This window comes from Manacus vitellinus, unplaced genomic scaffold (assembly GCF_001715985.3).
Source record: "Manacus vitellinus isolate BGI_N305 unplaced genomic scaffold, ASM171598v3 scaffold_77_pilon, whole genome shotgun sequence".
Classification (NCBI taxonomy): Eukaryota; Metazoa; Chordata; class Aves; order Passeriformes; family Pipridae; genus Manacus; species Manacus vitellinus.
This window is the reverse complement of record NW_021940802.1, coordinates 688698-701063: the sequence shown is the minus strand read 5'-3', so window position 1 is coordinate 701063 and position 12366 is coordinate 688698. Positions and strand designations below refer to the sequence as shown.

The 12366-nt window shown below is 43.2% G+C and overlaps 1 protein-coding gene across 3 annotated transcripts in view; it reads right to left on the bottom strand.

The window, feature by feature from the left end:
• Positions 1 to 2791: 2791 nt before the first annotated feature.
• The window catches only part of LOC103759955 (sodium- and chloride-dependent GABA transporter 3), a 94370-nt gene continuing 84795 nt past the window's right edge, over positions 2792 to 12366 (bottom strand). For all 3 annotated transcript variants that reach the window (XM_018084867.2, XM_018084865.2, XM_018084868.2), the window contains exons 11-15: positions 11265 to 11402; positions 8243 to 8345; positions 7244 to 7344; positions 5779 to 5949; positions 2792 to 4292 (exon numbers count right to left, since the gene is read on the bottom strand). In XM_018084867.2, coding sequence (XP_017940356.1) covers positions 4140 to 4292; positions 5779 to 5949; positions 7244 to 7344; positions 8243 to 8345; positions 11265 to 11402 — 666 coding nt within the window. In that variant the 3' untranslated portion in view covers positions 2792 to 4139. The remainder of the gene's footprint in view (positions 4293 to 5778; positions 5950 to 7243; positions 7345 to 8242; positions 8346 to 11264; positions 11403 to 12366) is intronic.

Sequence of the window (12366 nt, the reverse complement as noted above, 5' to 3'; positions counted from 1 at the left end):
CTGGGGGGGCTCAGCCTGGAGAAGAGGAGGCTCAGGGGAGACCTCCTCACTCTCTGCAACTCCCTGACAGGAGGGGGGAGCCGGGGGGGGTTGGTCTCTTTTCCCAGGCAATGATCAGCAAGACAAGAGGGCTCAGTCTCAAGTTGTGCCAGGGGAGGTTTAGGTTGGATATCAGAAAGAATTTCTTCACAGAGAGGGTGCTCAGCCATTGGAATGGGCTGCCCAGGGAAGGGGTGGATTCTCCATCCCTGGAGGTTTTTAAGAAGAGCCTGGATGTGGCATCAGTGCCATGGGCTGGGAACCACAGCGGGGTTGGATCAAGGGCTGGACTTCATGATCTCAGAGGTCCCTTGGAACCCAGCTGATACTCTGATTCTATGAAAGCCAATCACAGGCTCGTCCTTTCATCCCAAGAAGTTCCTGCATCCACTCTCTGCGTGGCTTTAACTCTGCCAGCGACACAGAGGCCCCAGCAAAACCAGCCACAAGTGGGGAGGGATAGGGTAGGGGGAGGAAAGCAGGAAAGTGGCAGTAGGTCTGTGCTTTTCCCTGGCAACAGGAATTTAAAATATTAAATTGCTGTTAAACAACAGCAACATGAAGTTGTGAGATCAGGGGACTTCAGTTTCTTTCAGCCACAGGTTTGCTGGGTGAGCTTAAAAAAGTTGCTAAATCTTTCCTTTTTTCTCAGTTCCCCATTTAGAATCAAGGGATATTTTTCTGCCCTAAAAGGGTAGTTGTGATTATTTAAGTCGTTAGGGGAGTGTCACACAAAGTACAGCAATAGAAACTAAAATACACAGAATGAGTTTTGCCCATTTCCTTTAATTTTTGAAAACAAGAAAGTAGACGAAATCTTCTGCCCTTCAAAACCAAACAGACTCTTTCTTTGTGTGAAATGTTACATAAAACTTAGTGGTTGTTCATTTAATTATTTTTAATAATACTGCAGATATTTCAGAAAAGGGCAGTATTGTTTCTACTGCATAAAAAAACCCACAACGATATATCCGGGCTTTTTGCATTTCCCCCTTCCCCCCTCATATTGTTTCAAAAAAAAAAAAACCCAAACAAAACACAAATCCTATTAGGAAATTTGCCCTCCCACATCCCTCCCCGCAAAAGAAAAATATTTTTTTTTTTTTTTTTTAAAAATCAGTAAAGTGTTAAACAGGTCAGGTATTAAGCACACACGTGTACAAGCACAGCACATCAGTAACACTGTGAAATGCTTTAGACCACACCGAGCCATCTGTATGTGTATAAAGCCATGGGTGAAATGGTTCATAGCAGCAGAAGAGGAAGCATGTTCCAAAGTACATAGTTCCAGTGGAGATTTTTGGGATGAGTACAGCACTTCAGAGAACACAGACAAGCTACAGAGCACGAGTCAAGTTTCTCTGTCCTGACTCAAAGAGCAACCTTGACTTGTGTGGGGGTTCCCTTTGTGTCCGTGGGTGGCCAGGGGAGTGGTGGGGCTGCACCTCTTGGCACATGGGGCTGGAAACGTTCCTGATGAGTCCTGATTGCTGAAGGGAATACCACAGAGACCAAGGCCAAGCATAACCTAAGTTGCATCTGCATTTGCACATTCTTCAACAGTAAGAAAATATCTTCACATTTGCTCTGAGAGAGAACACGATCCACCCCAAGGCCCATATGTGGCTTTGGGGCTGGTGTTCTGCAACTCTGATGGGTGGAGAGAAAAACCAGGAAGGGACACTGAATCAAAAATATTTGTGACTCATTAGGACTTCTAAAAACATAGATTTCTAGGTTTTGAAATGAGCATGTTCTCAATGCTACCATATGTAGCTTTCGTTTCTTTCATTGTATGGATCTCATCTGTGGTTTCAACTCTAGGAGCATTTCTTTTCCAGGACTATTTCTATTCCAGTCCATGGGACTGTGATTTTCAGTGGTACCCTCTAGCTCTGGATGACAAGCTGCAGACTCCCTCTGAGGGAGGCCAGAAGGCACAAGATTGTAGGTCTGTGCCTGCCTAAAGGCAGGTTCCTTCCAAATGTCCTATCCTAAGCTTCTCACAATGGAGATGTGCAAAGGCAAGCAGGACTTACAGTACTTGAAGCAGAATTGTGGTAGAGAAGTTCTCCCTTGGACTCCCACCTTGCCACACGAAAACCCCCTACAAATAAGATAAAGTAAAATTAAATAGATCTATTAGATTTAATGATGTGACGTGAGACAAAGCAAGTTTATGAAAATTCTTTTTTAAGAGATATCAGCAAGGTCTCAAAGAAATGCTGATTTGCATGTACAGTTCTATCCATTCAATATTTAGATACACTTTATGACTTCTAGGGAAATGTTTCCTTGGGAGAAGCCACTTCTGTTTCTAACAACTCCAGGTATTAGTATCTGAGCTTTGGTGGTTTTGAGTTGCAGAAATGCAGCAGATTTTATGACATTTCTTCATGGCTGTCTTAGGCTGTTGCTTGCCTCTCCCCCCCAAATACTGTGCAGTGTAGGACAGTGTTCCTCCACAGGTTTCTCATAAAACCATTAAATAACAAAAACAGCACAAGAAAAATTGGCAAGAACAAATAATGATGTTTGGAATACTGTCAGAAAAAAAAAGCCAACACAAAATAAGGTCTAGAGATTTTGACACTGGGGCATCTGCACACCTCGTGGAACAACCACCCAGCATTAGATTCACATACAAAATCAGTTTTAAATCAGAGGGAGTCAATTCAGACAACTGATGGAATAAAAGGCCTGATATGACAAATCCAATAGTGCTCACTTTGTGACACAGAGGAGTCACAACATTCCTGTCTTAACTCCTTCACCTGCACCCTATATAAATGACCTCTTGGAAATCTTGTTAGAGGTAAAAGAACCACCACTCCAACCTTCCACCAGATAGACTCCTACTCTGAATTCAGTGCAAGCCTCAATACCGTTCAGGGGAGAAGAATAAGTGCCTAATCAGAGGATATCTAGAAAGTACCTTGAAGAGAAAACACAGAATATCCTGAGTTGGAAGGGAACAAGTCCAAATCCTGACCCTGCACAGGACACCCAAACTATCCCACCATGTGCCATGAGAAAACCTATGTAGTGCTACCCTTTGCCACTGCAGGATCCTTGATTTCTATTGAGGGGAATGGGTAGAAAAGTAGATAAAGTGAGAGACAGAGGCCACAATATATAGACCTCTAAACATGCTCTTTTTTTCCTCAGAACATCTCTAAATCTATAAAGCAACCTTGACCTCCAACAAACACATTTCACTCCAGGGGATGGTAAATGCCAGCCAAAAATGAAGTACTGGCCACACAGATACTAAGCAAAATTAAAAAGTTTGGGGTGTTTCCTGAAGTAGTGCACATCCTCTTAGAGACCACTAGCCTACGAGAGCAGCAAAATTCAGAGCCCTTCAGAAATAAACTCAATCCAATCTCCAGAAAAACAGTGACTCAGAAGTGGGCCACACATTTTTGACCTGTTGAAGCCAATGGGAGGTGGAGGGAAGGCGACAGGAACAGCTGAGGTGCTGTCAGGGTCACAAAACTCACCCTAAAGAAGAGCCTTGTTATGGGCAGGACTCAGGATTAGCCTGGGCAGGGGCTGGATCACAGGGGACAAAGCCACTGCCCTCAGCTGGGAGCTGAGTCCTGCCCACACACAGACACAGAGATGCAACAGCAGCCACAAGTCAGCCCCATCCCCTCATCACTTCTTCTGAAACAAATAACAGGACAGTCTGGTTCCCTTTATATACACACAAAAAGCTGAAATGGTCTGAAATGCTTACAGGTTAGAAGGCAGAGATCTATACAACATTAACACCTGCCAGAAATCAAAGTAGAAAAGTTTTACAGCACATTATACAGGTCCCTCTAACTTCTAAAAAAGAACATTTACCGAAATCACCATATTACAAGAAGTCATCACTAACAGACCATATAACACTATTTCTTTTTCTTTTACATAATCATTACTTATAATTTCAAAAAAATCACTTTTAAACAAGTATACAATTTTCACTTTAAAATTAACTGGTTAATAAAATTTTGTGCAAAACAAGCCAGCCTCTATAATTAAGTGAATTTATTTATTTATTTATACAAAAAAATAAAACAGCCCAAAAAAAAAAAAAAAAGATAGTTCTTTTAGAAATGTGTCTCCTTTTCTGTGATGGTTGAAATGGTGCCATCTCCTTTCAGTTTGGCGTCGCAGTCATTTATTGCTGCAATGTAGGCTCCTCCTCCAAGCTTCCCCCGCATTTTCAGGTCTGAGCTGGGCGTAACCAACTTCCTGAATTTCTAGAAAATCGGAGAAAATGGAAATCAGTGCATTTTTCTCGGTCACAGGCACCCATCTCATCAACAGATTGATTATAAAAGCCCTGTCTCTTGAATGTCTGCTGCTCTTTCCCTGTTCTAGTCACGGACTTGCACGTTGAACAGTTCTGGACAAATCACTCCAGGCCAAAGGTTATAGAGAATGAAGGCAAATCTAAAGTCAAACTGAGGTTTTCTGCTGATTTAGAGCAACATCCCCTTCCATGAAGAAACTCAACATGATACCTGTTCAATGAGCAGGTTTTACTTCTCATGTTGTAGTAGGACGTGCACCGGAAAAAGTAACTAAACAAGTGTTAAGCTAAAGAACAAAGCAAAATATCCATATTCATCTAAGAACAAAGGAAACTATCCACGTTCATCCAAGAGCTTTCCCTTTTCTAGCAACAACGTCCACAAGCTCACAGCTTGGGAGCAGAGATGCTGTAGGAAGTTGGTTTCCCAAGAAGCTTCCAACTGGGATTAAAAAAATCCTCTTGTCATCCTTGTATATAGAAGATAATGACCTGCCTGCAGTGCTGTAGATTACACAGTTTAAAGACTGTTTACTTGCAGAGATATGTGAGGGTGATGCATAGAGGAAATAGTTCATGTTTAGATTCATGAAAATTTCCTTTTTTGACATGTTAAGAAAACTGTATTATGGAAAACTGGTTTTTTTGTTTATATATCCACAGTAAAAATTTCCCAGGCAGTCTCCAGGCCGTGTTTAATCAGCTAAATGGAGTCATTGCAATATGGATATAATTAGGCTTTTCTGCAATATGAGAAATCCCAAATGGCTGAATAAAATTTATATTCCCTTTTCTTCCATTATTGCCATCTTCACTGTTTTTCTTTGGAGTTCCCACAGAAACGAAAAGCCTTTCAAGTTTAAAGGTAACACTTTTAATAATCTTAACCTCAGCCTAAACCTGAGCTGACCTGACACCAACTGTCAGTAAATTGCACTGAATGTTTCTGTTTGCCCATATTTCTCATTCAGGGAACTGTATTCAGGAAAACTGCCCAGAAAACACACGTGAGTGTTTGCTACCCAGCTCCTGGAGGAAAATCCTGGCACCACAAACATTAGTTCCCAAAACCATGGAAAGAAGGCAGCTGAGCTGAGGGAATGGCTGGTACAAACCTTCCTGATGCGTTACAGACATTTTAAGCTGCAAACTGAGCTGAAACAGAGCACCAAAAAGCTGCAGTTTTGGTTCATTTACCACAGGCTCAAGTCAGTGAAGGCAAAAAAAAAAAACCCAACAGGATTTCAGAAGAAAATAGAGGAAGTTCAGATCCCTCTTTCCAGCACTGAGTGAGAGGGCTAATTCAGGCTGCCACTGTAACAGGGACGTGGCTTTGCTGCTCAGATTAAATGGTTCCTGGTCTCACCTACGTGAGGATTCACACATTCTTTCCATTCTTTCTTCAGCAGCATTAATCTGAAAATATATCTCACCTCCATGACAGTGCCTTCTGTCTTCCACAGCTTAATGCAGATCCACAAAGGGATACAGACCATGGAAGAGAGTGCCATCATCCACCCTATGCCATAGCCCCAGTCAGGGTATATATACACATTGTTGTATTTCAGAGGCTTGTATTTCACCAGGAAAAAGATGAAGATTCCCTGAGACAAGCAGAAACATTATTAGTGGTATTATTTGAGAAAACCCTGCCTGCATAACAAGATAGTGACTGAGTGTTTAGGCAAGGCCAGGCTCCCTCAGGAGGCAAAACTCTTCACTCAGAGAAAAAAAAACCCACCAGCAGTATCTCCTTTTATGTACAGCTTAAGCAACATATCTCAGTAGCTCCCAGAGGAATGAACAACGTTTCAAGTTTAAATCCTATTTACCTCTTGATGACAATAAGTCCTGCACTTTGATGGCAAAGAGTACCTGGGCAGGAAAGATTAGGCTTTGCCACCGTGAACCAGCTGTGATTAAGCAACACAAGCTGTGTTCTCTCTAACCTGTCAGGATGAAAAAGGAAAGCCCAAATTTTCAAAGTTGCCTCGATCCACTGTGTGTCTCTGCAGTTCTGCAGGCCAATGCTTTCATCCTCCCAAAAGCTCCAATAGATCCCTCTAAATTTGACAGGTGTCAAATCAAGCAGTTTGAACCATTTATATTTATGAAACATAAAAAAGCTACCATGCACTTTTCTCCAAAGTGGTTAAAGGAGACACTGGGTTAAAAGTTCATTTCAGAACTGGTGGCAATGAGTCTGAAATTGTCCTGAGTTTGCAAATGAACTGGCAGAGCCCAAGGGAACCTGGATCTCCAGGTGCTGCAGCACCTGTGGTTTTGCAGTTGCTTATCATTTGTGTATTGGAGAACTGAAAGCTCTCAGGATCAAGTTTCTGGACAATTTGATCATGCTGCTTTTGTGACTTTGCCCTGTTATGCAGCCACAGATCACCACAGCTGGCACCAGTACTGCCAACTTCTGCTATGGCAAGTTCCCTCCCCTTCTTCATGCACATGGGATGTGTTTTGGGCCTCTTCTACTTTTGCTAGAAGAAAAAATGTCCTGTCTCCTTTGAAAAATGTCTGTTTACCCAGAGAGAGAGGAGAAAGGAGGCTGGAGCAGCAAAGGAACCAGCACAAGTCTGGAGAAGCTCAAGCTGTCTGCTAATACTCAAGGTGTCCTAACCATGCAGGGAAAAACACCTCCCTTGTACTGGCAAATATTTGTTTAGGGCTCTGGGATTATTTCTTTCCCTATGAATGGGCATGCTAAGGTTTCTCACTATTCACAGAACATTTAACCATTTTTACAGAACCTACAGAGTGTTTTTTATTTGAAATACAAATCAGTAGGCACTTTTTCTCAATCATTACCAGCAACAAAATTATAAAAACATGTACAAAACCCCCTCTTTATGTCTAAAACAAATCGTTTGGATATTCTGTACTTACTGCACAAATACCTGGAGTTAGGACCATCCAGCACCATTTAATCAATGACAGGGGTTTGTACCCAATCATATCTTCAATGTTCTCATAAAAGCGATTGCTGCCTGTCCCCCCCCCAAAAAAAACAAACAAGAGAAAAGCAGATGTAGAATGTAGAATAAGAGGTGGTACAGCCAGTATTTTCAAACAATGAGGAGAAAACCACACACAGAGCTGTGAGGACTGAAGCTACTGCCTTTCTCTGACACACCTCCCTGCCATCTGCTTCATGCTCCTGGCAGAGAGGCTGCTGCCCACACCTGTGTGTGACCAACATGAACAGCAGGAAGGAGTGGGTGAGATGTCAAACAGAAAGGGCTTCTTGTCAGGAACAGTCTGAGCATCCCCAGTTAAAGAGTATTATATACATATATTTATATGCTACAAGCTTGTATGTGACTCTCTGGATAGCTGGGCACGTGTGTGATCTGCAGTTCATATGATGTTTTACCAAGTGAAATTGTCCTTCCTTTGTGTGCCAACACTGCTTGAGGGTGTAACCCTGAGCATTCTGAGCATTGTAGGGTTTTTCCCTGGACTTTGCTGGAGACAGAAGCAGCAGAGCTGAGGCCACCCACCGTGTCCCTTCTGTGTTAATGAGGATGGAGTCCACCTTCCCTGGGTTTATCTGTGAGGGCTGTAAATTGCAGGGGAACACACCCTGCAGAGACCATTCCCGAGAGAAAAAGGCTTATAGCCACCCCTACTCTCCAAGGCAGCAAAGGACTTCCACGGTGAAGGTGGAGGTCAGTCCTGACTAGGACCAAGGGGGGAAAAAAAATAAACACCTATTCCACTCCCTTGTTTATTTAGAGTGGAAAAAAAAGCCATTCCTGGCTTTTGGCAGGGCATGGGAATGTGGAGGGCCCCACTCCATAAGGGTACAAGGCCTCTACTTTGCTTTTACACAAATAGAAAACTTCTAGGAAAAGTGAAGATGGCAGGAATTTTCAGGCAACTCACCATACACCCAGCCTATGCAGACACATTCAAATATGGCAACAAAGAGAAGGCACATGCCACTGGCTGCATAGGAGTCAAACAGCTGAAAGACATACATCCCACCCTGGAAGACAAAAAGAGGAAAGGGAAACAAATATTGTGTTGGTACCAGCAGGAATATTTCATAGCAAATATGCTTCGGTTCCACAGTCAATCTGTGGGTTCCCTGGCGACCTTCCTGCTCAGGTTGGTTACTTCTTGAACAAAGAATATTCATTTCTCAGTGATTTCTTATTGTGAAAGCTTTTTGGGGTTTTTTGTGTTTTGGTTTTTGTTTTTTTTTACTGTGCACTTGCTTTAGGGCAGTAAGTCTGTAATGGAGAGAACTAGAGTTGTCTGGTTTCTAAATGCTCTCCCACCTTCCTGCTTTTAATTTCCTCTGTTATCACGTCGAGCTGCAGACATCCACTGGTGCTGCACATGAAGATGCAGGGGCTTGGTTCTGTGTCTGACCTACTATTAAAATTATATGAATTATATTGCACTACTTTCTGTGAGAGATACTTCATCTTTTATAGCATATAAATTCTATATTGAAATAATGAGGAGGAGATTCACAAAGAGCATTTCCACAGAAAGGAATTCTAAGTCTTCCCTCCATGGAGAGCTGTGTAAAGGAAATAGGGATTTGAGGTCAGCCCTTCAGTTTGAATGTACTGCTATTTGGGGAGCTCGTGGGATCCACTGCATCTTGGACAATCTTCTGCAAGTGAAGAAAACTGATTCTCTACTGCAAAGTGCTCATGGTGAAGCTCAGCAAACATCTGAGCAAACTGCAAACTTAGAGATCAACCAACTAAGACAGTACAATGTAAGGATAACAACTCCACAAAACTCTTCCAAGAATATTCCTGTCAGTTTGGAGAACTTGCATCTTCTTCATTCTTCATGTTTATATTTCTTTTAACCTGTATATCTCATTAATATGTCTTTCAGTGCTGTGCTCAACACTTGCATTGTGGGAGGGATTTATTTCAAGATTTCCCATTTTACATAGCAAAGACAATTTATCTTAATGAGGGTAAGAAGGATAACAGGTAAATTTAAAGTATATAAGCATTTAAAGCTTCTCTTCAACTGCATTTGCTTCATGCAGAGCATCATACAGGGACATCTGATTAGTCTGGCAAGACCTGTCACTAAAATAACATTTTATTTTGTCCTAGTCTCCACTATCTCCCCATCTTTGTTTTCCTTTCCCTAAAAGTGCATCTAAAGCAAATATATTTTGTTTAGTTCATTTATTCTCTTAGTTGTAAGGACTTCTGTACTGAGGACAGCAGAATAACGTGCTTAAAATCACCAAACATTTCTTTTGGGTGAAATGTGCTCGTTTTCAGTAACAAAGCAGTCGGAAAAGCACATGGTCAGAGGCCTGTGGATCTCCGTGGAGGGAATTTCAGTCCCTGGATGAGCTGGTTGCTGCAGTCAGGGCACAACTGAGACACATGGTGGTCAGTACAGTCAGGCTGCCTCGGGCACTGCATCCTGCAGCTCCTCAGGTATGGAAGGAACTTGGATTGCCAGGGAACTGAACACGACCAGAGTGTGCCCAGGGGGACAAGAGGGCCAATGGATCCTGGCCTGGTTCAGGAACAGGGTGGCCAACAGGTCCAGGGCAGTGATTCTTCCCCTGGACTCAGCACTGGTGAGGCCACCCCTGGAGTGCTGTGTCCAGTTCTGGGCCCTCAGCTCAGGAAGGACATTGAGGTCCTGGAGCAGGTCCAGAGGAGAGCAACGAGGCTGGGGAAGGGACTGGAGCACAAGTGCTGTGAGGAGAGGCTGAGGGAGCTGGGGGGGCTCAGCCTGGAGAAGAGGAGGCTCAGGGGAGACCTCCTCACTCTCTGCAACTCCCTGACAGGAGGGGGGAGCCAGGGGGGGGTTGGTCTCTTTTCCCAGGCAACCATCAGCAAGACAAGAGGGCTGGGTCTGCAGCTGTGCCAGGGGAGGGTTAGGTTGGATATCAGAAAGAATTTCTTTGCAGAGAGGATGATCAGACATCGGAATGGGCTGCCCAGGGAAGGGGTGGATTCTCCATCCCTGGAGGTTTTTAAGAAGAGACTGGATGTGGCATCAGTGCCATGGGCTGGGAACCACAGCGGGGTTGGATCAAGGGTTGGACTCGATGATCTCAGAGGTCCCTTGGAACCCAGCTGATTCTATGATTCTCTGATTCTATGATTCTCTGATTCTATGATTCTCTGATTCTATGATTCTATGATTCTAAGGTCCTTTGCCCTGCCGGGTACAGGAAGGCCTTAGTGGCCCAGCCAGGAGAAATATGGGCAGAGTGCGGATCCTGCCCCTCTCCTTCCTGTCCTGGGAGGGGAAAGTGAGGGAGGTGGAGGCTGTTGATAAAAACAAGTGCTGAACTCCTAACAAGTGCCAGAGAATCTGTCCCCACCTGGCTTGCAAACACAGCGTTGGCAGATGTCGTGAATTGATGGGATCGACTGACACCCTTGGAATTCTCAGTTTAGAACATCCCAAAGCAAACACCCTGGTCTGTTTGGGGGAAAAAAAATTCCTTTTTTCACCCCCCTACTCTTACCAAAACAATTTCAGCTCAGAGATGTGCTGCATTGATTGAGCTGGCCTAGCGATAGAAAAACCAAAGATGTTTTTATTTTCTCTTTTCACTTTACTTCAATTCCATTATCGATCTTTTCATCCCAAATGTAGTTGTTTCTGTGCAAAGTAAGTCAGCAGAAACCATGGCCAGTGTATTTGGTTGGCTGGTGCAAAGCAGATGGAATTTCCTATGTATTTTTAATTAAAATATTTCCTAAGCTAAACTGGAAAACCGAGGGGACCTTTTACATTTCAGATGTTACAAAGGAGCTGAGAACAGGCTCTCAAGGATTTTGTAGGTTTTTTTTTTTCTGACAGGGAAATTTGTCTGTGGCAAATGTTCTTCCTTTTAATCTGTCGTGATCATAAACAGAACCCCATTTCCTGCTCTCTGCAACAACGCACCTCTTACCTCAGTTAACATTATTAGGCCAAGGAAATATGACACAATGGAGAGGCCAAGGATGAGCAGTTCTCTCCTGTAGCCCCTTCGGAACACCTTTGGGTACATGTCCACCACAGCTGTCACGATGCTTTCCACACACACGAACTGCAACAAAGGGCAGGAAAGCACAAATGAAATCTGTGTCTCCTCTGCTGCTGAGATTTGGATTTGCTACCAAACCCTTCAAATATCCTTCTCTGTTCTCATCATAGGGAGCAGATTATCCCTGAGGACGCTCAATAGGTAGAAGCTCAAACACAGAAGAGAAATTTTTCAGGATATAAAAACTCCAAAGTTATGGATTTTCAGTCCACCATTGAATCCAAACAGTTGAATACACTAGTGTTACCTCAGAATGCAATTGCCCTGTAGCAGATGGCTTAAATAAAAATTAAATCTTCCAAATGTGGCTTAAATAGTGTCATAGATTTACTTACTCTAAAACACCAAGTGAGTCAGCCCTTGCTGTCTGTGGTTAGAATTGTGCCAGAAGGTGGAAAGTACTGAACTGTTTTTTTTTTTTTGGAGGGAACTTTGGGTGCAGAACTATTGTTTAGTTGTTTTTGTGTTCTTTTGTTGTTCTGCCAACACACATATATCCTTTAATAAAGGCCTGCTATCTTTTCTATCTCCCTACTGGAGCCTCTTAATTTTGAATTTACATTTGCTTAGAGGGAGGAGCTTGGTCTTCCTCATAGCTCATCCTCCTTAGCAAAACACTTCAGTCTCATTAAACTGAGACAAATAGGAATTAAATCATGTGCAAACCACTCGTGGGGTTGCAAGGTGGTGTCACTCTAAGCATCCTGCATCTTTGCCACTCCAAGGAGTGACACAGACTGCCAATGCACCTTGGAGCACTGCTAAAGGAACAGATTTTTGGAGAAGTTCTCTCCATTCACCAGAAGAAAGAAGTTCCACAAAGCTGTTGAGTGCCCAATCACTTCTAATAAAGAGGGCAGGAACACTCTCACTGTCTTTAAACAGCAGCAGAAAGCAAGAGGCCTGAGCTTCTGAGCCAGGGCTTTGGAGCAAGGTTTCTGAAGTAGGAACCAAAACTAATGCTCAA